Source organism: Microcaecilia unicolor, chromosome 1 (assembly GCF_901765095.1).
Source record: "Microcaecilia unicolor chromosome 1, aMicUni1.1, whole genome shotgun sequence".
NCBI lineage: Eukaryota > Metazoa > Chordata > Amphibia > Gymnophiona > Siphonopidae > Microcaecilia > Microcaecilia unicolor.
In genome coordinates, this window is record NC_044031.1 from 92,815,646 (window position 1) to 92,842,224 (window position 26,579).

The 26,579-nt window shown below is 41.1% G+C and overlaps 1 protein-coding gene across 1 annotated transcript in view; it reads left to right on the plus strand.

Annotated features, from left to right (window-relative positions):
• CUL2 (cullin 2) overlaps positions 1 to 26,579 on the plus strand; it is a 419,462-nt gene that overhangs the window by 322,261 nt on the left and 70,622 nt on the right. The window contains exons 17-19 of the mRNA XM_030199038.1: positions 11,380 to 11,532; positions 12,048 to 12,125; positions 25,496 to 25,562. Of these exons, the coding sequence (XP_030054898.1) occupies positions 11,380 to 11,532; positions 12,048 to 12,125; positions 25,496 to 25,562 (298 nt within the window). The remainder of the gene's footprint in view (positions 1 to 11,379; positions 11,533 to 12,047; positions 12,126 to 25,495; positions 25,563 to 26,579) is intronic.

A 26,579-nucleotide genomic window follows, 5' to 3' on the forward strand; every position in this document is an offset into this window, starting at 1 on the left:
GGACCTACCTCCCAGAAACACTATAAGATCATCCCGCAAATTTCTCATTCTGCACTTCCCAAGCTGTAAAGGACTAAAATACAAACTGATGCATGCCACTACCTTCTCCTACATAAGCATGCAGTTGTGGAATGCATTACCTACAGCCCTGAAAACTATTGACGAAATAACATTCGCAAATCTCTGAAGACATACCTCTTCAACAAGGCCTACAAAGAGAACCTATAGCCTTACTAAACTACCACGCCAAAACGAAAGGTCACCTTATATACTTACCCACCTAACACTCTCCTTTTTCTCTTCCCATACTTAATCTCTGTGCATTGCTAATTGTATCTGATATCCTGGAATGACAATGTCATAACAAAACTCTGTAAGCCACATTGAGTCTGCAGATAGGTGGGAAAATGTGGGATACAAATGCAATAAATAATTTACTACATTGTAGCTTCATCACATGCCCCCTAGTCCTAGTATTTTTGGAAAGCGTAAACAGATGCTTCACATCTACCCGTTCAACTCCACTCATTATTTTATAGACCTCTATCATATCTCCCCTCAGCTGCCTTTTCTCCAAGCTGAACAGCCCTAGCCGCTTTAGCCGTTCCTCATAGGGAAGTCGTCCCATCCCCTTTATCATTTTCGTCGCCCTTCTCTGCACCTTTTCTAATTCCACTATATCTTTTTTGAGATGCGGCGACCAGAATTGAACACAATATTCGAAGTGCGGTCGCACCATGGAGTGATACAAAGGCATTATAACATCCTCATTTTTGTTTTCCATTCCTTTCCTAATAATACCTAACATTCTATTTGCTTTCTTAGCCGCAGCAGCACACGGAGCAGAAGGTTTCAATGTATCATCAACGACGACACCTAGATCCCTTTTTTGGTCCGTGACTCCTACCATGGAACCTTGCATGACATAGCTATAATTTGGATTCCTCTTTCCCACATGCATCACTTTGCACTTGCTCACATTAAACGTCATCTGCCATTTAGACGCCCAGTCTCCCAGTCCTTAAGGTCCTCTTGTAATTTTTCACAATCCTCCTGCGATTTAACGACTTTGAATAACTTTCTGTCATCAGCAAATTTAATTACCTCACTAGTTACTCCCATCTCTAGGTCATTTATAAATATGTTAAAAAGCAGCGGTCCCAGCACAGATCCCTGGGGAACCCCACTAACTATTCTTCTACATTGAGAATACTGACCATTTAACTCTACTCTCTGTTTTCTATCTTTTAACCAGTTTTTAATCCACCATAGAACACTACCTCCTATCCCATGACTCTCCAATTTCCTCTGGAGTCTTTCATGAGGTACTTTGTCAAACGCCTTCTGAAAATCCAGATACACAATATCAGCCGGCTCACCTTTATCCACATATTTGTTCACCCCTTCAAAGAAACGTAGTAGATTGGTGAGGCAAGATTTCCCTTCACTAAATCCATGTTGACTTTGTCTCATTAATCCATGCTTTTGAATATGCTCTGTAATGTTGTTCTTAATAATAGTCTGTTCCATTTTGCCCGGCACCGACATCAGACTCACCGGTCTATAATTTCCCGGATCTCCTCTGGAACCTTTTTTAAAAATCGGCGTTACATTGGGCACCCTCCAGGTACCATACTCAATTTTAAGGATAAATTATATATTTCTAACAATAGTTCTGCAAGTTCATTTTTCAGTTTTATCAGTACTCTGGGATGAATACCATCCGGTCCAGGAGATTTGCTACTCTTCAGTTTGTAGAACTGCCCCATTACATCCTCCAGGTTTACAGAGAATTCATTAAGTTTCTCCGACTCGTCAGCTTCGAATACCATTTCTAGCACCGGTATCCCACCCAAATCTTCCTCGGTGAAGACCGAAGCAAAGAATTTGTTTAATCTCTCCGCTACGACTTTGTCTTCCCTGATCGCCCCTTTTACTCCTCAGTCATCTAGCAGTCCAACCAATTCTTTTGCTGGCTTCCTGCTTTTAATATACCTAAAAAAAATTTGTACTCTGTGTTTTGGCCTCCAACGCAATCTTTTTTTCGAAGTCCCTCTTAGCCTTCCTTATCAGCGCTTTACATTTGACTTGACATTCCTTATGCTGTTTCTTATTAGTTTCAGTCGGTTCCTTCTTCCATTTTCTGAAGGATTTTCTTTTAGCTCTGATAGCTTCCTTCACCTCACTTTTTAACCACACCGGCTGTCATTTGGTCTTCCGCCCTGCTTTTTTAATACACGGAATATATTTGGCCTGGGCTTCCAGGATGGTGTTTTTGAACAGCATCCACACCTGATGTAAATTTTTGACCCTCGCAGTCGCTCCTCTAAGTTTGTTTTTTTTTCAACGTTCTCATTTTATCATAGTCTCCTTTTTTAAATTTAAACGCTAACGTATTTAATTTCCTATGTATACTTCAAAGCTAATATCAAATCCGATCATATTATGATCACTGTTATCAAGCGGCCCCAGCACCATTACCTCCCGCACAAGATCATGCGCTCCACTAAGGACTAGGTCTAGAATTTTTCCTTCTCTCGTTGGCTCCTGTACCAGCTGCTCCATAAAGCTGTCCTTGATTTTATCAAGGAATTTTACCTCCCTAGCGTGCCCCAATGTTACATTTACCCAGTCAATATCGGGGTAATTGAAATCACCCATTATTATTGTGTTGCCCAGTTTGTTTGCGTCCCTAATTTCCTTTAACATTTCTGCATCCGTCTGTTCATCCTGGTCAGGAGGACGGTAGTACACTCCTATCACTATCCTTTTCCCCTTTACACATGGAATCCACAGTGATTCCAAGAAGTGTTTTGTTTCCTGAAAATTTTCAATCTATTTGATTCACGGCTCTCGTTAATATACAATGTTAGCCCTCCACCAATTCAATCCACCCTATCACTACGATATAATTTGTAGCTCGGTATGACAGTGTCCCACTGGTTATCCTCCTCCCACCAGGTCTCAGACATGCAATATATTCTACCTCTCCCATCTTATTTCTTAGGCTCCTGCCATTTGCATATAGACATTTCAAAGTATGTTTGTTGTTACTATTTACATCATGCTTAGTACTTGACAGTATTAATTTGCAATCTTTTGTCTGATTTTTATTTTATTTAAGGACACCTGATCTACTATGGTCTCTTTTGCAACCTCACTATCAGGATACCCTATCTTCCCTGTTTTGGGGATATCTAAACTAGATTCTGCAGTTTCTGCTAGATTCTATTTGTTAATGCTGTGGTACAAAGTTTTTAAAACAAAGTGGAAAAGACTATGGAGATTAGTTGATAAAATGCATTTATATTTTTATTTTGCCTAACACTAACCTACAATTCCTCCTTTAAACCCCAATCTTTAAGTTCCCAAAGCACAAAGCAAAATAGTGTTCACTTACCAGAGAAATGTCCTCTTCTCTCGGAACTTGAAGATCCTCTTTTTGGTGTTGTGAATTGCAGAGCACTGCATTGCCTATACAGACAGAAAATTTCATTGAGATCAAATATAAAATAAGTTCAGTGTTTCTTCCAGCTCTGTGGAATTTGTTTAACTGTGGCTCTTATTTATTTATTTATTTATTTATTTATTTATTTATTTATTTTGTTTTGTTTTGTTACATTTGTATCCCACCTTTTTGCAGGCTCAATGTGGCTTACATGGTACCGTAAACGGCGTTAGCCGATTCCGGTCTGAGCAAATACAAGAATACAAGGTGATATTGTGGTAGAATGAGGTATATATATGGTAGGTACAATTGGGGGGAACTTAGAGAGGGAGAAGAAGAGTTAGGATATGTTCATTACGGTCTTTGCTTACGTTGTGTCGCAGGTATCCAGGTACTTTTATGTTGGGTCGGTGGGGTATACTTTTTTGAACATGTCTGTTTTTAGTGCTTTCCGGAAATTTAGGTGGTCGAGCGCACTTTTAACTGCTTTTGGCAGTGCGTTCCATAGTTGTGCGCTTAGGTAGGAAAAGCTGGATGCATAGGTGGATTTGTATTTAGCTGGATGCATAGGTGGATTTGTATTTGAGTCCTTTGTTGCTTGGGTAATGGAGGTTTAGGTATGATCGTGCAGATTTTGTGGTGTTTCTGGTTGGCAGGTCGATGAGGTCTATCAGTATCCCGGTGCCTCGCCGTAAATAATTTTATGAACAATCATGCATATTTTGAAAGTGATAAGTTCTTTGATTGGTAGCCAATGCAGTTTTTCTCGGAGTGGTTTGGCGCTGTCAAAACACGTTTTTCCAAATATATGCATGGCTGCTGTGTTTTGGGTGATCTGAAGTTTCTTTATGATTTGATCCTTGCATCCCACACAGATTCCATTGCAGTAGTCTGCGTGGCTTAGTACCATTGACTGTATCAGGTTACGAAATATTTCCCTTGGGAAGAATGGTTTCACACGTTTGAGTTTCCACATTGAGAAAAACATTTTCTTTATCGTGGATTTCACTTGGGTCTGTAGTGAGAGGTTACGGTCGATCATTACTCTGAGAATTTTCTGACTGTCCGAGATAGGGAGAGTGTATCCTGGGGTGTTAATGTGTGTGGGTTTGTATGTGTTGTATTGGGATGAGATGATGAGTGTTTTTTCTGTATTGAGTTTTAGTTGGAATGCATTTGCCCATGAGTTCATGATGTTTAAGCTGAGCTTGATTTCATTGGTAATTTCTGCCAGGTCATGTTTGTAGGGGATGTATAATGTGACGTCAGCATAGATAAATGGGTTAAGACCTTGGCTAGCGGAGTCATGAGGTTGAAAAGGATCAGTGATAGTGGTGATCCTTGCGGTACTACGAAGTCTGGTTTCCACGGTGACGATATGTATGTGTTTGATTTCACTTGATATGTTCTGGTGGTTAGAAAACCCTTTATCCAATTGAGAGTGCCACCACCGATTCCGAAGTATTCTAGGAGTCTTAGCAGTATGTTATGGTTAACCATGTCAAACGCACTTGACATGTCAAATTGGAGGAGGAGAATGCTCTTGCCTATTGCTATTTCCTGCTTGAATTTGGTTAGGAGAGTAAGTAGTACTGTGTAGGGGTCGAAATCTTGATTGTGTCTTATGTAGTATAGTGAATTTGTTTATGTAGTCATTAAGTTGTTTGGTCACCAGTCCTTCCATTAGTTTGACTACTAATGGGATAGATGCTACTGGGCGGTAGGCTTCTCAAGGATTGATTGTTTGGCTAAGCTTTTGGCGATTCTTGAGGTTTTTTGGATTCTGTTTTCTGAGTTATTTTTCTTTTTCTAACACTGTTTAAGCACATTCCAGTAAGGGAACATAACACAAAATAAAATATTTCAAAACCCAAATGCATCCATACACACGAGGGAGTGCAGATTTGACAACTTAACATAGATCAGCAGATACCTAATAAACATAACAAGCTTCACTCTGGCTTTGAGTAATAGCAAAGAAAGGGGCTCCAAATACACTTGAACTTTAAAAGCTCTCCTCGATCCCTGAAGGATAATTTCTTAATAGCTGGACCTTCTTGCACCTGAGCACTGCAGTATAGAAATTCTCTTCCACATGCAGGCGCTTGTGAATCTAGCAGCCAATACCTGTTCAATCAGATGATCATGGCACCTGAGCTGAGTTTGCCCTGCCCAGCTTCTCAGCAAGCGGACTGTAGGAGATAATTGAATTGGAAAGGTGAGCATTAAGAACATTTCTGTCTGCCACCCAAAAATGGATGCATGGCGACATTCCCACTACTTGTGCAAGAAGGTGCCTGACCACCTGCAACCTCTCAAGCATGATGGGGAACCGAACACATTGTCTCTTGCAATAATGGTATATATGTTCTAGGTTGTTTTTTTAAGTCTTTGTTTTAAGAGGCCTGAGTTTGTGGATGTTTACTGCTATGGATGTAAAATGCCCTTGACAGTCCCTAGATTAAATTTGGCAGAATATACGTTGATTTAAATAAATACATTGGAAAGTGCACACTTGCAGTATGGGAAAATAGTGCATTTCACCTTCCTCCATTTGCAAATTCATACTTGTCTGTTTGGGGGACTGAGTATAAAAAGATAAGGTAAAGTGTTTCTTATTAGGGTGACAGGGGCTGTATGAAGCATGGGGCTGCATGCTTGCCTGTGTGCATAGATGGACAGATGGATGGAGCCTCCCCAATAGGCTCTGTCACTTGGGGGAAATGAGTGTAATAGAAGTAATCAATCTAGCTTATTAAAATACTTTAATACTAGTAAGGCCGTCATCCATATAATTGAGGCACATAGCTCTCAGTTTTTCAAATATGAAAAAATATATGAAGGTTATATTTCAGAAGAGATTGTGAACCAGAGACTGAGTATATGTGAGATGTTTCTCTGGGGGGAACAGCCTTCAAAAGTTCGATTCGAGAGAGAGCAGCATCACGTGTTCACTAACACGCCCCCTCGTGACATCAGCAACAGCTTCAACATGCTCTTATGGAGGAACCTTATCAGCATGCTGAGTCTGAGGAACTTCTGCCATCCTGTCTGCTTCCTGTGCTTCTCTGAAAAGCAGAGCTGCAGCATGATCTGCTTTCAACTAGAGACACTTTCCTGCTTGTTTTCCAACAGCATGGCACGAAGCCCCACCCCCTCGTGACATCAGCAGCAGCTTCAACACGCTTTCACAGAGGAACCTTATCAGCATGCCGTCTGAGGAACTTCTACCATCCTGTCTGCTTCCTGTGCTCCTCGGAAGAGCAGGGTTGCAGCATAATCTGCTTTCAACTAGAGACCCTTTCCTGCTCGTTGTCCAATAGCATGGCACAAAGCCCCGCCCCCTCATGACATCAGCAGCAGCTTCATCACGCTTTCACGGATAAACCTTATCAGCGTGCCAAGTCTGAGGCACGCTTAAGGGGCATGTCACACACCTTAGTTTGCACCTTTGTGGGCAACTTTAGGGCTATTGGAGGTGAAGACACACTGTTCAAAAGACCCTTTTGTAAAAGCATAATGTCTTGGTTGTTACTTTTACAGCTTTGTTAGCTAGGGTTGGGATGGGTAGAAAATCGGAAGTTGGAAAATGTGGGGTAGTTAGTAGGTTTATCAATACCGTAATACAATCAGATTACAAACGAGTACGCCACAGGAATAGAGTAAGTAGAGATTTGGGTAATTTGGTAGATTATATGACATCATGTATACGGATTCCAGAAGTGGTATGGGGAGTTAGAACTATTTATGATAATGTTCGGAAGAAAAGATTGATAGACAAGGGTAGGTGTATAATGTACCCTCCCATTATTTACAGGGTTCCTACTGAAGAGGATTATGGGTCAATTGAATGCTTGTACTTAAATGCATGCTCAGTCTGTAATAAGACACTACGTGACGTGCTGTTGCATTTTTTGACCTAAAGACTTCACTAAGGTCTTTTTGAAGACCTTTTTGCTTTTTTCCCAATACACATTTATATACCATCGAGACTCCTGAGGCAGGCCTGTGGCCGAAACACAGATATGTGTCGAGTCATTAATAAACAATTATCAGTTTCTGATTTAACTGTCCCAGTTTCTGAAGTTTTGTGGTCCACTTCCCACTTATCCCTGCATTCTGTTTGATTTTGTGGGACTTCGTTGTCCATCCGCCTAGGTGGATTTTTCTTCCCTGATTAATGATACACAAGTAGGTTCGACTTTTATTTCAGAAACTTGGTTGCCAGACCCTAATTCTTCCCATGTGTTAGAACTTAGTCCTATAGGTTATCGGATATTTAACATAATCCCAGACAAGACAGGAAGGGAGGTGGGCTACCTATTATTTATAAAGGTGCTTTTACCATCACAACGGTAGAAAACATTATGGAGATGGGTTTAGAAGTGATGGTTTGCCAACATATTGATTTTATGAAGAAGGAAAAACACGGGATAATTTTAATCTATAGGTCTCTCGGATCTTGGAATGGTATATGCACTCGATATACGCTTGTTTTTAAGGAATTAATTATTTTAGGAGATATGAATATACACTTGGGAAATTATAGTGATGTTTCAGTACAGTAGTTTTTAAACTTTCTGTTGCAATTGGATCTTAGGATTGACACTGATCAAGTGACACATAAAGATGGTCATATGCTTGATTTTCTGGCTTTCACTAAAAGGAATGATCCAGAGACACTAATAGGACATAAGAAGTGGGATGCAGTTCCTTGGACAGATCATTTTGTTTTGAATTTGTTTCTAAGATCATTTAAGAATTTTCAATCAAAGTCTGAGATTAATACTTGTCTTGGCTGGGGAAAAATTGATGCAGAACTTTTTTGGCAGAAAGTGGGGTGAGAACTAAAGTCAGAGATACAACAACTACTGGTTTGGAATAATGCATTGTCTTTATATTTAAACAAATTAGCACCTCTGAAAAAAAGGAATGACTGTTTAAAACGAAATCACTGGTATACACTACTACTACTACTTAGCATTTCTATAGTGCTGCCAGGGTTATGCAGCGCTGTACAAGTTTAAACATGGGGAAGGACGGTCCCTGCTCAAGAGAGCTTACAATCTAATACACCAGAGTTGGCAAATCTTAAGAGGGGCTGTAGGAGGCTAGAGAGATCCTGGAGTAAAACTAAAGATCCTGGTATTTATAGACAGTGGAAAGAAGAGATTAAAATATATACGATTTCTGTAGTTGTGTCAAAAAGGGAATATTATGGAAAAATGATAGCTGATTCAGAAAATTCATCAAAACATCTTTTCCAAATTTTTAACTCATCGATAACAACTGATAAGGTGCAGATGATTTCACATGAAATACATCCTACAGCAGATGAGTTGGCAAATTATTTCAGCACTAAAATAGATATTATTAGGCAAAATCTTGTTGAAACCAGACAGGATTGTCAACGGTGGGAGCAACAGGAGAAGTAAAGAGGTAACTCTGTAAAAGGAGACATCCTATAGAATGAATTTTTGGAAGTTGATAGAAATACTATTAATATCTACTTCAAAAGGTTATCTAAGAAAGCTAGTTACTTAGTTGTTTGTCCTTCCTATTTACTTAAGACAGCACCCTCTGACATAGGTGTCTGGTTGACTACTACTACTTAACATTTATAAAGCGCTACCAGGGTTACGCAGCGCTGTACAATTTAACACAGAGGACAGTCCCTGCTTGAAGGAGCTTACAATCTAAAGGACAATATTTGTTAATACTGTTCTGAATACTGGGAGTTACCCCCTTGATTTGGCATACTGACTCCTGTTACCAAATCAATGTGAACTGATTTGTCTAAGCCTGAAAATTATAGACCAGTGGCAAGCATACCATGGCTTGCTAAACATATTGAATCTGTTGTAAATACTCAATTATGTGACTACTTGAGCAAATTTGATATTCTTCATATTTCACAGCACGGTTTCAAAGCACTACATAGTACTGAAACTTTGTTGTTTGAAATGGTAACTGAAATCAGACTGGCTCTTAGTGAGAGAAAGCAAATGATTTTGCTCCTATTCTATATATCAGCTGCCTTTGATGCAGTGAACCATGATCAACTGTTGAATAGGCTTAGGTTGGAGTGCGTGGTACTGTTATGAAATGGTTTAGTGAGTTTTTATAGAGGAGAATATATAGTGTAAGAAAGGATTCTAACGTGTCCTTGCAGTGGAATGCAGATTGCAAAGTTCCTCAAAGGTCACCGCTGTCACCTTCTTTATTCTCCCCTAAACCCTCCTCCCCTCTTCCCCCCTTCTCTATCTCTGTTAATGGCTCTCACATCCTCCCTGTCTCCTCGGCCCGTAAACTTGGAGTCATCTTTGACTCCTCTCTCTCCTTCTCTGCATATATTCAACAGATTGCCAAAACCTGTCATTTCTTTATCTACAACATTGGCAAAATTCGCCCCTTCCTTTCTGAATATGCTACCAGAACCCTTGTCCACACCCTTGTCACCTCCCGCTTGGACTATTGCAATTTACTTCTCACTGGTCTTCCACTCAGCCTTCTCTCTCCTGTCCAATCTGTCCAAAATTCTGCGGCACGACTTATTTTCCGTCAGAATCGTTTTACCCACACTAACCCACTCCTCAGGTCACTTCACTGGCTCCCTGTCCGATTCCGCATACAGTTTAAACTTCTTGTACTGACCTTTAAATGCATCCAGTCTGCAGCCCCCCATTACCTCTCCACTCTCATCTCTCCCTACATTCCTCCCCGTGAACTCGGTTCACTGGACAAATCCCTCTTGTCCCCCTTCTCCTCCACTGCTAACTCCAGGCTTCGCTCCTTTTTTCTCGCGGCACCTTATGCCTGGAATAAACTTCCTGAACCTATACGTCTAGCTCCATCTCTACCTGTTTTCAAATCTATGCTGAAAACCCACCTTTTCACTGCTGCCTTTAGCTCCTAGCCAATACTCAATTGCCCTCCCCTTGTCCTTTCCTTCCTTCTCACCCATTACTTCCCTCACCCGTAACTGTCTTGTCTGTCTGTATTATTTAGATTGTAAGCTCTTTTGACAGGGACTGTCTCTTTATGTCAGATGTTCAGCGCTGTATGCGTCTAGTAGCGCTATACAAATGCTAATAATAATAATTCAATGTCTATCTAAGTATAATGGGAGCCATGCTGTCCACCTTGGGAATATTGATCTATTCATATGCTGATGATCTCTTTCTTCTGGGTGAAGCTCGAGAAAAGTGTGAAGATACTATGACTTTCTTGAGGGAATGTCGTCAAAACTGATAATTGGGCTAAAGCTAATTTTCTGAAATTGAATAGACTAAAGACTAAGGTTGTTTAGTTTGGAGATTATGAGAAGCTGACAGCTAAGTGTTTGAAATTGGGTACAGGTGAGAAACTAATGATGGAAGACCACTCATAAGTGTTGGGAATCATAGTTGATTAAGGTTTAATTTTTGAATCACATATGAAGGCTTTATCAAAAAAACCTTTTTTCCAATTTTGGAAGCTGAAAGCAATTTGATCTAAATTACACCTTCAGGAAAGTGTTAGTCTTTTTGTTTGATAAGAAAGCTGTTTTGTTGTGTTTTTTTTTTTAGTTTCTGAGGAACTTCCTCAGACTGTAGTTGATAAAGATGCTTTTTAGTTTCAATATATTAGATATTTAACTGTAATTAATGTTTGAGATGTGCATTTGATGAGAAAGATGTTTGTTTTTTTGCAATTGTAAATTCTCCTAAAGAAGCATTTATTGTTTGAAATCCGCTTAAAGTCTCTTTTGAACTTAGCGGAGTATAAGAATCATATAGCATAGCATATAGCATATTTTAACCATGGGAAACCAGAGGAGAAAGTCTGTATGAGAAATCTATTTGTACTAAATAAAAAATACTTTTTATATATTACTCTAAAATCTTTTAAGTATAGCTTTATTAGATGTATTTTCTACTTATGTCTTACAGCAAGCCTGTGGTTATGAGTTCACGAGCAAACTCCACCGAATGTATACAGATATGAGCGTCAGTGCTGATCTCAACAATAAATTTAACAATTTTATCAGAAACCAGGACACCATGATAGATTTGGGAATTAGTTTTCAAATATATGTGTTACAGGTATGAATTTATTTATTGTAAAAGTATTTGTAATCTGCACCACCTTAGATCTATGCAGATAACATACAGGGTTTTGTTTTCACTACAATTGCATTGGCCTAAGCTATTACAACTTAAAAACTTCTTTGTACCAAATGAGCACTAGATTTTGAATGTTATTTGAAGCATTTAGCTTATATGCACACTTCATTACTGAAGTTTTCAGCAAGCAGAGAATCAGTCTGTAATCTCTCCCAGTTGTATGAAAACCATAGTAACCTGTATTGTACTGAGACTCTTGGGACTTCTGGATTTGCAGACATTAATTACTGTTATCTCACTTATGAATTGTGCCCATGTCTTAAGGGATACCATGGGCAAAGTCATCAAGACTTTGTACTGATATTTATTATAAAAGTTTGGAATTCATAGAAGAAGAAGGAAGTTTAAGGCTTGACATTTTATTTTGATTGGCTTGGATGCATTGCTGCCACTTCAATGTGCTAGCTGTTTTTTTTTATGCCTTTTTCTTTCAGGCTGGTGCATGGCCTCTCACTCAGGCTCCTTCATCCACATTTGCAATCCCTCAGGAACTGGAAAAGAGTGTACAGATGGTAGGTTAGCAGGAGTCTGTGTGTATGAACCTGTGGGAGGGTGAATAATATAGAGCTTCAAAGCTGCAGCATTAGTTAAATCATTTTTCATCTCAGTTGTACATGATTGTTGTGCCTTTCTGTAAGTCCAAAAAGGCTTCTCTGCAGTAGAAGACCCAGCTAAATCATTTTCTATTAAGGCACATGTAGAACTGAATCAATGAAATTTATAAAGAACTTGTATGAACCTTAGAATAAACTTTTTTATTTGATGATATAGATATATATGAGCGTGTGTGTGTAAAAAATATATTTATATAGATAAATAGTGATAGATTAAACACAGTGGCGTAGCAAGGAGGGCTGCCATCCGGGGCGGTTTGCCGTGCACCCCCCCCCCCCCCCCAGGTGCAGCATGATGACACCCCCCTCAGCGCATCAACAACCCCCCCCCCGACCCAGTGCTTACCCTCCTCAGCTCCCTCCAACCAGCTGAGCACCCTACCTTTAAAGAAATTTCAGAAGCCATGGAGAGACAAGGCGCAGCGCCTTGCGCCTGCAAGTAAAAGAAGCGAGGATCGTCATTGGGCCTTCCCTCACGCTGTCTGTCCCGCCCCTTGCGGAAATAGGAAGTTGCGTCAGCAGAGGGCGGGACAGACAGTGTGAGGGAAGGCCCGATGACAATCCACGCTTCTTTTACTTGCAGACGTGAGGCGCTGCGCCTCGCCTCTCCACGGCTTCCGAAATTTTTTTAAAGGTAGGGTGCTCAGCTGGTTGGAGGGAGCTGAGGAGGGTAGGCACTGGGTCGGGGGGCTGTCATCGTGCTGCACCCGGGGGGGGGAGCTGGCAGGGAGCACCCCCCCTCCCCCCTGAGCTGACACCCGGGGCGGACTGCCCCTCCCGCACCCCCCCCCCCCCCCCCCTTGTTACGCCACTGATTAAACAAGATACATCTTTAGAAAACTTAGGAAAGGGAAACAAAGATTCTGATCAATCGGATTGGAGACAGCTGTCTACTGGAGTACCTCAGGGTTCTGCTTTATCAGCTATTCTTTTTATGTATTCTGTACCTATCTGTTGCCTATTATCCTATTTAGGTCTCCAGTTTAAACTTTACGCTGATAATATTCAGCTTTATTTTCCTGTTAAGACCTCTTTTGAAGATGCCATTCAACATTTATCTACATATTTAAAATTGTTTATCTATGTATTTAAAATTGATTCATGTTTGGATGCAAGCAAACAGATTTAAGCTGAACATCACAAAAACATATATTTTGTGGTTATCAGATAACCTTTTTAATGCTGTCATTCCATCTGAAAAGGAGGAAGTCTCCATCATTGTGTTTTGGCATTTGCACTGAGGAAATGTTCACACAGGAATCGAAGCACCTGTTTTAAGCCTCATTGATTTGGTTTGGAAGACTGTGTGACCCCTGATGAAGGTCTGTCTGAACCTTGCATCTTGTTTCCAATAAAAATCTTGTTTGGATGAACTCTTGCCCATTCTTCTTTCCCTGGATCACTGCTGCTATTGTCATTTACACCCAAGATCCTATCAATATTGCTGTGTCTCCAGCAGATGGTGCAGGTTGGACTGATGCAGCATTTTTTTGGCTACAGGCCTGACTCCCCAGGAATGCAAGCAGAGTTATTTGTTCAGTGATTGAGTATGGCCGATGAAGGCTCTTCTGAGCTGGATTATGATTCTTTTCCTAGTTGAACCTGGGGAGGTTCTCTACTCATCTGTAGTCCCGGGCCTTGGTTCAAGGGCCTTCAGTCCGTGAGACTTATTGACATGGGTTCCTGGCCGTACCAGAGGGGGGTACCTCCCCCCACCCCCCCAAGGCCTAGCTTCCCTTGTCACACTATGGCTTGTGACCCGTGGTTGAGACTGGCCACTTTGATCTCCCAGGAGTCAGATTATGTTCCTTCTACTGGCTGAGTCTTAAGGCGTTTTTCTGTCTCCCTGCATTCCTGAGCCTTGGCTCATAGACTTTTGCTCAACAGGGGTGTCTGGCATTGGTCTCACAGAGCCTTTGCCAGGGGGAATACCCTCCCCACTTCCTAGCCTCAGCAGAGTTAAAAATAGAGTTTTAAATTTGTTTCCCTTCTGAGAAAATAGTTTCTTCTTCTTCAAAAAAGAGGGAAGTCTGAAGGCAAGCCAGGGCAGGGGAATTGATTAAAAGCAACAGTTTCCCCTCTCCAGACAGGACCCGGGGAAATCACTGGTCTTCAGTGGACTACTAAGGGCGGAGTGGTGGGGGTGGTCCACCCCGGGTGCAAATAAAAAGGGGGTGCTCCTCTCCCGCTGCTCCAGTCGCTCTATTCAGGCTGCCGCTGTTGCCTCTCCTCCGCAGTCTCCACCTGCCCATCCTCAACTTCCTCGACAGCCCCCTTCTTGTTTCTGCTGCCTGATGCCCTGCATTTTTAAAATCTAATCTTTGAATTGGCAGCATCGCATCTGTGAAAGAAGCAGGTTGCCTCGGGCCTTCCCTTGCTGTGTCCCGCCCTCATGGAAATAGGAAGTTACATCAGAGGAGGGCGGGACACAGTGAGGGAAGGACCAAGGCAACCTACTTCTTTTACAGACGCTACACGGCCGATTCAAAGATTTTAAAAAATGCAGGGCCCCGGGTGGCAGAAACAAGAAGGGGGCTGTCAAGGGAGCTGAGGGTGGGCAGGTGGGAACTGGGGGCTGCGGCTGGGGCTCTAACAGCTAAAATAGGGGCTAGGGCTGGAATTTGGATGGTTCAGATGGGGAAGGGGACTGGAGCTGGAACAGGAGGGTGAGTGGGGGGCCAGTGGCTGGGGCAGGTGGGAGAATGACTCTTGGGTTGAAAAGGGGGTCAGATGAGAGAATAGGACTGGGGCTGAAAAGGGGGGCTGTAATGCAGGGTAGGTGGATGAAGGGGACTGGAACTGGGTTCTGAAAAGGGGCAGGGGCAGAAAATTGGGACTAGAGACTAACGTTCGGAGACCAAAGCCCCCTTCCTCAGGTCAGGATAGGATACTGTAACAGCAGTATATTGTATGGACCTGAGGAAGGATGTTTTGGCCTCTGAAAGCTAAATGTATTAGTCCAATAAATGGTATATTATTTCTGTATTTATTTTATTTCTATTTGTTGATTTGTAAAGTGGTGATTGGTATTTGTTAGTTTTTTTCAAATTTATTTGCACAGTACTAGGAGACATACATTACTATCACTGTTTCTATGGTGTTGCATTGTATGTAGAATCTGGCTTCTTGGGGGTTCAGTTTAATTTTTATCTAAATATTTCTATTTTTAGTTTGTGGTTAGTTATTCTATAGTGGATTAGGGTGTATCTGTGTCTGTGAAAAAGACATGGCTTTCTGTTGGCCTTGACTGCAGGATCGACGATCTGGCTGGTTTAGTTTTACAATAGGTTAATTGATGTTCTAGTGCTCACTGCAGTGTTTAAGATGCTTCCTTTTCCTAGGTACACCCTTGTGTCACTCTTAGAAATTACTGCTTATGGTATGGTAGAATAGCTCTGTAGGTCCTGAGTATTTTGTATTCTCAGGAGGGGGGTGTTAAAAAATGATCGGCCCCAGCTGTCAAATACCCTAGGTGCGCCACTGCTGGTCTTGTGTTGAAGTTGGAGGCCTTGTATTTCTGTCACTCTGGCTTTGTTGCCATGCCAGCAGTGTGTGTTCAGGGGAGATACATATCCCAGCTAAAGCATGATTGAGGGGCAACCCTCAGTTATTATTTAGCTGACTCCGGAATTCTCTAACTCCCTTATTGAAGGAACAATATTGGTTCAAATTTGCTGTTGGCTAACCGGTTACATGATACTGAAGTTCCTCAATATTTGCATTCAGCACTTATCCCATATCAACCTAAGTGAAAACTTTGGTCTTCTCAAGCTAATTTTTTTAGTTATTCCTTCTTGCCATAGACTTTGGCTTTACTCTTTAAGTAGAACTGCCTTTAGTATTGTAGCACCTATTCTATGGAATTCTTCTGCTGGAATTGAGAATGGAATCCTCGGTACTGAGGTTTTAAAAGGCCATGAAAACATGGCAGAGAGTCTCTTGAGATCTAATTTTGTAATGGTTTTCTTTGGAGCACTCCAGGATATTCTGTTTTCCTAATGTGTGCCTATTTTCCTAGCAATGTCTAACAATTAATTGTTGTACTATTTACTACTACTACTGTCTTTTGTGTCTTACTTGTCTTACAGTTAGATTTTTGTTCTCTTTTTTTGTTGTTTTAATTTTTTTTCTGCTGTGATCATTTTTTATATTGTAAACCACTTTGATATACTGCTCTTCATACCAAAAATATAACAAATCTACAAAATGTTATCTGTAAAACATATCTTGTGCTTTACTTGATCACAGCTAATAACCATTTATCTTGTTTTATTTGATATTTTATTTTGATTTTATGTTTTGATTTTAAAATTTTCTGCTTGGTGTATTGTGTGTGTACACTTTATCTGCCTAGAATTTTAGATAGCTGTAAATGTTTAAATAAACGACTCCCCGGCAGTCCATTTATTTTGTTGGGAGTTGTTGTAGTCTCTTATTGATTGGGTAGTCCTCACATTTCATGATTAAATAAAGTAAAGTAAAGCAGGAGATCACATGGTGCCACGCTTATGGGAGGATGCTGAGAAGCACTCCTCCGGCCATCCTGTTGCAAAACCCGATTTTTTCAATGTGCTGCTTCTTGACCTAGAATGGCAGTAGAGCACCCATAGATCTTAGTCTCTGTGTTGCAAAACCTGATTTTTAAAATGTGCCTTTAATCTGCAAAGTGCTTCTTCTTGACCTAGAATGGCAGTGGAGCACCCATAGATCTTTGTCTCTGTGTGCAGCGGGAGATTTATTTATTTATTCTTACTTGTATTCCACAATTATCCAAAAACAAGTTTCAGTTCAATGTTGCTTACATTTAACAGTTGTTAGAGATTACATTGATTCATTTACATTTACAAGGTTATATGATGCTTTGTTTTACAGTGGTTGACAAGATAACTATTAGTGCGTATGGAATACTCATTGGGTTTCTTGAGAAGGTATGTCTTAGTTCTTTTCTTAAATGAAAAGATGCGTTTGTTAGAGGTTGTGTTGTGTATTTTTCCAGAATGATTAGTGCATATTTTACTCGTAGAATTTCCTGAAGAGGTAGGTCTTTAGATCTTTTCTGAACTGTAGGTAGTTCGTGATGCTTCATGACTATGGGAATTGAGTTCCACCATTTTGAACCTAGGTAGCTAAATCCTACCGTGTAGATGACTTGTATGTTTTTGCAGTTGGGCAAGTGAAGTAGTAAGTAACCTTTGGTTCCTGGTTTGCATTTCTTGGTGATAGTTTGATCATGTCTGGCATGTAGTCCAGTGACATGCCAAACAGTATTTTGAAGATGATTGTACTAGTTTTTAAAAATAGTCTGGCCTTTATTGGGAGCCAGTGTAGCATTATGAGTAGTGGGGTTGCTCTAACATATTGCGACTTTCTGAATATCAATCATGCTGCTGTGTTTTGCAACGATCGTAGTAGGTTTTCTTTGCAGTCTATGTATGCTGCTTTACAGTAGTCTGGGACAATATCAGCTTCTGTACTATAAGACAGAATGACTGGGGAAATAGTGTCTGATTCTTCTCAGTTTCCATAGTGTTTTGAAGCTTTTTGACGTGATTTGAGCAACTTGGTCTTCAAGGGTCAGATGTTTGTTGAGAATGATTCCTAGTATTATTTGTGTTTCGATTGTATAAGATTGTCAATCTATTATGCAGGTTTTTGGTAAGTGATGGGATTGTGCTGGCTGGATAGGCCCAGGAATTTGGTTTTGCCTCGCTTCAGTTTAAGTTTGACAGCTGTGGCCCAGTTTTCCATTAGGTCAAGTCCTTTTTTGAACTTATCCAGTATCTCTGTGATGCTGTTGTTGAAAGGTATGTAGACGGTAACATTGTCTGCGTATATGGGTTTAAACCCATTTTTCCATGTTTCTTGTCAAGTGGAGCCATCAGGACATTGAATAATATTGGTGATACCAGGGAACCCTGAGGGACCCCGCATTCAGGGATCCAGGAGGCTGAAAACTCATTGGACATCTTGACAAATAGGATCTAGCTCTTAGAAAACCGTTGAACCAGGCTGCTGCTGCTCGAGTTATGCCTAAGTTGTCAAGCAGGGTCCTTAGTATTGTGTAATCTACTAGGTTGAAGGAACTTGATTTGCATATCGAATTGTAGTAGTAATAATGACTGACCATGGCTTATTATTCTGAATTTTGTGATCAGGGTGGTTATAACTGTTTCAGTGCTATAACCTGATTCAGAGCTGTAAAGGACTGAGAAGTGCATTAGGTATTCCATTAATATTTGTGCTACTTGTCCCTCTATTGTTTTGGTCAGCAGTGGTATTGATGCCATTGGTCAGTAATTAGTGAGTTCACCGATTCTTCTGGTGGTGTTTTTAGAGATTGGAGTGCGTATGATGTTGCCCTTGTCAAAGGGAAATGGCCTTTTGAGAACATATATTTTATTTGTTCAGTTAAGCATTTGATAAACCATTCTGGTGGGTTTTCCATCATGTAGTTTGGGTAGCTGTCTAGTAAGCAATTGGCGTATGCATATTTTGTCAGTAGTGCTTTAACTGAGCTGGTTGTTGGTATCTTGAAGGAGGACCAGATTCTGTCTGCCTTGATGTGGTCCTCGATTTCACATTCATATAGGAAATCTATGAATGTTGTTTCTGTTGCTGCTAGGTTTGATCTTATTTTTATTATTTTTTTTCTTGAAATATTGTACAAGCTTGTCTGCTGTTAGTGGTTTTTCGTTTGTTGTTAGCAGAGATTGTGTGTTCAGTACGTTTTTCATTAGCTCATTTTTTTTTTTTCATGTTTATCACTTCTGGGTGCACATATGTGCTGTAGTATTCTGCTTTGGCTCTTTTTAGGATGTGTTTGTACTTATGGCTTTCCTCCATGTGGTTTTGTTCATGTCTGATTTGTTTTTGAACCATTTTCTTCCAGTGACCTGCAGTCTTTTCGTCTCTAATAGTTCCTCGTTGAACCAGGGGTGCGGGTGTCATTTCCTCTTTCTTTTCATTTTGAGTGGTGCTATTTCGTTTAGTGTGTTTCCACTTAGTACATCCCAGTTTCTCATGAAGTGAATATTAGTGAGTATTATGTTTGTTTGGTCATTCATCACTGTTAGGGCAGTGTATGTGTCCTTGGTTCTCTGTTTTTGCCGTTCTCTTTCCATTGAAGTGTGAAAATGAGTTTGTTATGGTCTGACCATGGCACCTCTGCCCAGTTATGATTTTCTGTTATATGGTTGTTATTGGCTAAGAACCTGTAAGCTAGTATGTCTAATTGATGATCTTTTACTTGAGATGAGGTGGCTGGTGTCGTTTTGAAGTTCCATTGGTTCAGGAAGTTTGTTAGAAGCCTGGTATTGGCGTCATGTTGCTTGTGTAGGTGTAGGTTGATATAGCCTAGTAGAAGGACATTCAAGAAGTTTGTGCAACTGTTTGATATGAAGTCCATGAAGTCATTTTGAGCAAGCAGCTCCTGGAGGGTAGAGAATGGAGAGTTGGTCAGATGTAGAAAATGCAGAGTATATGCTAAGCTGCCAGCTAACACCCAGTCAGAAGGTTTTGGAAAGGAAAGGTACACAGCCCACACAACAGTTATATTTCAAGAATTGTCCAAAAGGTGTTCCCCCCCCCCCCCCCCCAAAAAAAAAAAGAGGTGTACAAAAGCATACAGTGGCAAAAACAAGGTTTACTATAACTGAAGCTAAAATGCTTAGAAATACCACCCCATAATCTAAAGAAAAACATCTAAAGTGCAAGCACAGAGAAAGATGTTTTAAAGAGGCGCCAATAAAGGGAATGCAAACTTCCGAATGAATCTGAGAAAATATTTCTTCACTCAACATGTAATTAAACTCTGGAATTCGTTGCCAGAGAATGTGGTAAAGGCGGTTAGCTTAGCGGAGTTTTAAAAAGGTTTGGACGGCTTCCTAAAGGAAAAGTCCATAGACCATTATTAAATGGACTTGGGGAAAATCCACTATTTCTGGGGTAAGCAGTATAAAATGTTTTGTACATTTTGGGGATCTTGCCAGGTATTTGTGACCTGGATTGACCACTGTTGGAAACAGGATGCTGGGCTCGATGGACCTTTGGTCTTTCCCAGTATGGCAATACTTATGTACTTATCCAGGCGGACGGTAAAAAAGTATACTGCATACTTGATCAATTAATGTACAGTCTGTGATTTTGCATGACATGATTTCAATCGCAGGGGATATATATATGTTCAGCTATGGCTTCTACTGTAAAGAAGGATTTTTATATATTAAGGCGACCCCGTCTTCTTTCTTTTTAGTTCTGTTGATGTGTATTATTTTATGTCCCATTGGGCATAAGTCAAGCAGTACTGGGTCATCTTGCATTTGCAGTCACGTTTATGTTATGAATAGTATACCTAATTACTTGGTTTCAATCCAGTCTCTAATTATGTTGACCTGTTTACTTCTGATCTCTCATTTATGTAACCTATAGGAATGAGTACATATGTATCAGTGTTGATATTGGTGTTCTTAACAGTCTATAAATGTGTGCGCATTCTATATTTTTGGATTTTGTGGCCATTACAATTGTTGTTTGTGCTTATCTTTTTGGTATTGGTTAGGGTGTTGATCTCTGTTGTTTTGTTTTGTTTTTTGGTTCAAATAATTTTATTGGTTTTCAAAACAAGACAAGTGAGAAACAGCAACTATACATTGGAAGTCGTAAACCATGTTCAATGCAACTTAGGTAAGATGAGAGAAAAAGAAAAGAAGGGGGGATAATAAAAAAAAGGGGGGGGGAAGTATATGCACAAACAGTATACAACGAAAGAGAAGCAACAAAGGACCTTAGGCACAGCGTGATACAACTTGAAAATAAGACACAAGTGGGGACCATTTCTTCTCATGTAAGGCAAACTTAAACAACTTTTTTGCAAGATAAGTTTCATATTTGTAAGCTTGAAACAGTAAAGGCCACCATTCTTGATATGGGACCAGTTTCAGGGATTTCCAATGCAGGAAAATGACTTTTAAAGCCAATGAGAGCATAGTATGAACCAGCGCACATTCACTAGATGATAAAGGGCTCTGAAAGCAACGGTCTTTAAGAATCACATATCGATATAATAGTGAACCCGGAAGATGGAAAACTTCTACCATCAGGGACCAAATATCCGCCCAGAAACCCTGAACGCACAACAATCAAATATAAGGTGCTTTAGATTGCCCCGCTGGGACTGACAAGACCAACAAAGGCTAGACAGTGAAGAGTCGAGGACATGGAGTCTAAGAGGTGTCCACAGAACCCTATGCATGAAGAAATACATAGATTGCAGCATCGATGAGGATTTGGAGTATTGAAACAAAGATCTCCAGGTACGCTCCCACACGGCATCTGAAATGGACTGCTGAAGATCGTCTTCCCAGCACTTACACAGGCCCTAGAGGGTTTTGGTTTTTATAATTTTGTCTTTCCAGTTGTTGGGGAGGGGACATCATCTTGCTGTGATAAGTACTGGGATTTTGTTCCATTCATTGATTGAGGTGGCTTGTAACCCTATTATCCAAAGTATTATCATGCAGTAGAAAAACCATGATCTAATATTAGCCATAATGGAATATGTTATGGGACTTGTGGTAGAGTGGTTGTAATTAGGGGTTAATTGCTGGAGCCACCAGTGGTCTACCCAAGTTGCTTAGTAAGCTTGACTTTATTCCACAGTTTCTCCCTAATGCACAATGGTGCAAATTGTGTATTATAAAGACTGAGCCAGAACAGACATCAAAAATCTTGTGACAGGAATCCAATCTATCATATATCTAGGGGCTTCTCAGTCAATTGGAGCTGGACACAGAGACCATGAAAAAAGAGTGTTTGTCTCCCTGTTATTAGGTAGGGTTTCAGCAAAAAGCCCTGAAAAAGGATTGGGAGTTATGTAAGGCAGCTGAGGACAAAATGGCGGTATCTTCAAGTCCGGTAGGCCAAACAGTGTCATTGGCCTGGGTGGTGGAGATCACCACGGAGATGATCTCCACATTGGAAATCATGCTGGATAAACCCCAAACTGAAGCGATTGCAGACTCAAATGGGGAGAGCTGAGCTGTGATTTTATTTCACACCAGGCCTGAACTAGCATGGTGGAGGACCCTGTTACCACGGTGGCAGAGTCCCAGGTGCAGCTTCTAAAACAACTGGCGACATTGGGAGAGAAATTAGAAGACCTGGAAAACAGGTCTCAGAGGAATAATCTGAGATCTGTGGAGCTGCCGGAGTCCATATTGGATAAAGAGCTTATTGGATTTTTGGAACTTTGGTTAGTAAAGGAATTGAGTCTTCCTGAATGTTATGGGCCGCTAAGAATGGAAAGGATGCATAGGTTAGGCCAGCGTCAAGCTGCCTCCCACAGGTCATACTGAAGATTTAAATTTTGCTCATAAGACCACCATATTGCAGGCTGTGAGATTTGGGAAAACACTGACTTGTGAAAATAAATGCATCCTATGTTTTCAAGATTATTCTGTGCGATTTGAGGCCCAATGCAAAGCTTTCACGCCCATCTGCTCCAAATTATTACTTCTAAAGATGTTTTGCGCTTTTATACCCTGCCAAATTATGAGTGACTCATAATGGAACCACACACATCTGTGATACACTGGCAGAGACACAGGGGCTACTGGGGAGGATTGAAGCAGGAAAGGGCACTTGATTAACTCTCCAGGGCTGACCATTTGTGGTGGGGTCTTACCTTAGATGTTGCTGGATATATGTTGTGGCATGTTACACCTTAGTGCACCTATTTTGATTTTGCATGTAACAGAGGAGGATATATTTGTTACTGATCTGTTGGATTCATCACCTTGCGCTTATATCTGGATTGCCCTCTGTTGAGCGTTGTTGAATACTGGAGTGCAATACCCTACTGTTGTTTATATTTGTGACTTTTTGTAGTGATGTCTTTGTTCCTCTACCTCTGGTGGTTGCCCTCTGTGTGTTTGTTCCTCCACCTCTCATGGTTTCCTTCTGTCAAGGTGCACCATCATCGCTCAATTCAGTTAAAGATATTTGTAAAGCGACAACATGAACTTCAGACTACATCTTCCCTTCCTACTACTGTCTAGACAACCAGCCTCAAAAGGACAGTTTTTCATGGAGCAGAATGTGTTCTTGTCACATGATACTTCTGTAAGCTTATAACCATTCCATCAAAAGATACAACCTTCAGTTTATGGCAGATTTCATTTTGCTTTTCAACTCAGAAAGTGAAATAGTTACCTATAAGAGGAGTTATCCAGAGACCCCTGTATAAATAAAATATACAAACCGTCTCTTCGTTATGGGGATCAACCTTGTCACTTAATATCAGATGGAGGAGGAGCAGGAATCAGCTTTGCTTGGGAATAAATATACACATTCAGTACTTTGTCTTGACACTATTGCACAAGACCACCCACTAATGTGTCAGATTTATCCTGCTGTTTGTATAAGAACTTTCATTACAGGGAAGAGTAGTGGAAATAAACTATAAACCATAGGATGAATAGTTATTATTTTACTGTTAAAGCCCTAAATCCTCTCTCTTCAGAGTTCTCCTGGTATAACAGTATTCTGTAATTTCAACCTGATAAGGCAGAAATATAATTTAAAAGCAAATTTGAATGCTAAAACGTTGTCTAAATATTAGCTTAGTAAAATATAATAAACTAGTAAAAAAGGCCCGTTTCTGACACAAATGAAACGGGCGCTAGCAAGGTTTTCCTCGGAGTGTGTGTGTTTGGGAGAGTGTGTTTGAGAGTCAGAGTGAAAGTGTGAGTCCAATCCATGCTCCTCTGTCACCTGGCCCCTCCATTCATCCCTATCCAGCAATTCCGCTGTCTCCCTGAGGCCTGCCCTGCAATCCATATCCATCCATGGCCATCTGTCCCCTCCATTCATCCCTATCCAGCAATTCCCCTCTCCCTGAGTCCTGCCCTTCCAATCCATGCTCCTCTTTCACCTGGCCCCTCCATTCATCCCTATCCAGCAATTCCCCTCTCTGCCTGAGGCCTGCCCTGCAATCCATATGCATCCATGCCCATCTGTGCCCTCCATTCATCCCTATCCAGCAATTCCCCTCTCCCTGAGTCCTGCCCATCCATGCTCATCTGTCACCTGGCCCCTCCATTTTTCCCTATCCAGCATTTCCCCTCTCTGCCTGAGGCCTGCCCTGCAATCCATATCCATCCATGGCCATCTGTCCCCTCCATTCATCCCTATTCAGCAATTCCCGTCTCCCTGAGTCCTGCCCTTCCAATCCATGCCCATCCATGCTCATCTGTTACCTGGCCCCTCCATTTTTCCCTATCCAGCAATTGCCCTGTCTCCCTGAGGCCTGCCCTGCAATCCATATCCATCCATGCCCATCTGTCCCCTCTATTCATCCCTATCCAGCAATTTCCCTCTCTCCCTGAGTCCTGCCCTCCCAATCCATGCCCATCCATGCTCCTCTGTCCCCTGCCCCCTCCATTCATCCCTTTCCAGCAATTGCCCTCTCTCCCTGAGCCCTGCCCTCCCAATCCATGGCCATCCATGCTCCTCTGTCCCCTGCCGCCTCCATTCATCCTTTTCCAGCAAGTCCCCTGTCTCCCTTCCATGACCCCCCCCTTGCATCCATGCTCCTCTCTCTCCCATGTCCCAGCCTGGGCCGCCCTCTTCTCCCCCCCCCCCCCCTTCGCATCCATGGTGTCGTTTCTCCCCTGCCCTCCCGCTCCCATTGTTTTTCTTTTGTGGCCACCCTCTTCGCTCCCCCCAACATGGTTTTTTTTTTTTTTTCTTGTTTTTAAATGTACCTCCGTGGTTCCGGCAGCGAAGCGTCAGGGAAGGAGGCGGTGCTCCCGACGTCTAGGTTTCCCTTCGCTGTGTTCCGCCTTCTTTTGACGTCATCCTTGACGTCAGAAGAAGGCGGAACACAGCGAAGGGAAGGCTAGACGTTGAGAGCGCCGCCTCCTTCCCTGACGCTTTGCTGCCGAGCGTTGCGATTGGATGAGTGTCATTGCTCCGCCCTCGACGTCATCACGTTTGACGCGTGGGCGGGGCAGACACAATGCGATCTCACCCCCTTCACTTTTGGCTAACAGAGGCTTCATTCGAACGTTGGAGGTGCGTTTTATATAGAGAGATTTGCAATTTTTAAAACTTTAGGTCAGGAATATACTACTCATAATGGGTAAGAATTGCGTTGGCAGCCTAAAATCATTTTCATGCTTTAAAAAAAAATTTCACACAGTTGAATTTTGAGATTTTAAATTATCATTTATTAGAATTAATATGATGTTTTGCTTTTGTTTGTTTTGCAGTTTGAATTATTTTACAGTCAGCACTTCAGTGGAAGAAAACTTACTTGGTTACATTATTTGTGTACAGGTAACAATGAAACTTTTTACTATATTAAAAACTTAGAAAATCCTAACTTTCAGAGGAATTTATTTATCTGAGGGGTTCTTTTACTAAGCTGCAGTAAGCACTAGCACACGCTTACCGCAGTTTAAGATGGATTACCGTGGGATGCGCTCAAGCGTGCTGTGGTAATTTTGTGGTCTGTGTGTGCAAACCACACACTAAAAAATATTTTTTATTTTATTGCGGAAGGGTATGTCTGGGTGCCAAAGAGTGGGTGTTTCTGCACTAGTCAGCATAGCTACATTACCATGCGCTAATTGATTAGTGCAAGATTAGCTCTTAAGCCTTAATCACCTACAAAATAGGTGTCTGTAAGTGCTTGTGTGCTAATGGCAACATTAGCGCCTAGCCATTAATAGGAGAAATAAAAAATTGTCCATTTTTACTGCTGCAGTAAAAATGGCCTTCCACGTGCAGGAAAAACCCATGTAAGGGGGTAAAAGGACACTAAGGGCCCTGTTTACTAAGGCACACTAGCGTATTTACTTTTCTTCATTGAAGAAAATTGGAAATTTAGTCATACTCCTGATCCTCTACTTATTTGCTTGCTACTACTACTTGGTCAGTAGATTTGTTTAGCTAGTTTTAATAGATCTATTTGTATAATCAGTTATACCATCATTATATTAATTCTGATTTTCATCCACTGTTGTCTTTTGTGCACTGCTCTGATATTGAATTGCACTGAGGTTAATCTATCAAATGCCTTTAAATTAAGGCTACACATTTACGGATTCCCTATATCGTGCCTAGCGTTTTGCACCAAAATCTGAGCATATCCCATAACAACGCGCGTAACTTAATTGGCTTAAGCCAATCAGCGTTTTTAACAGCACTTAATAATGAGCACTAATTGGCAATAATTAGAATTCATGTGCATAACTCGCTATGCATATTCTGTAATGAACTGCTCCTAAATTCTAAAGCACGCAATTCAAAAGAAGCATGGCCATGGGTGGGAAATGGTCATTTTTTGGGCTT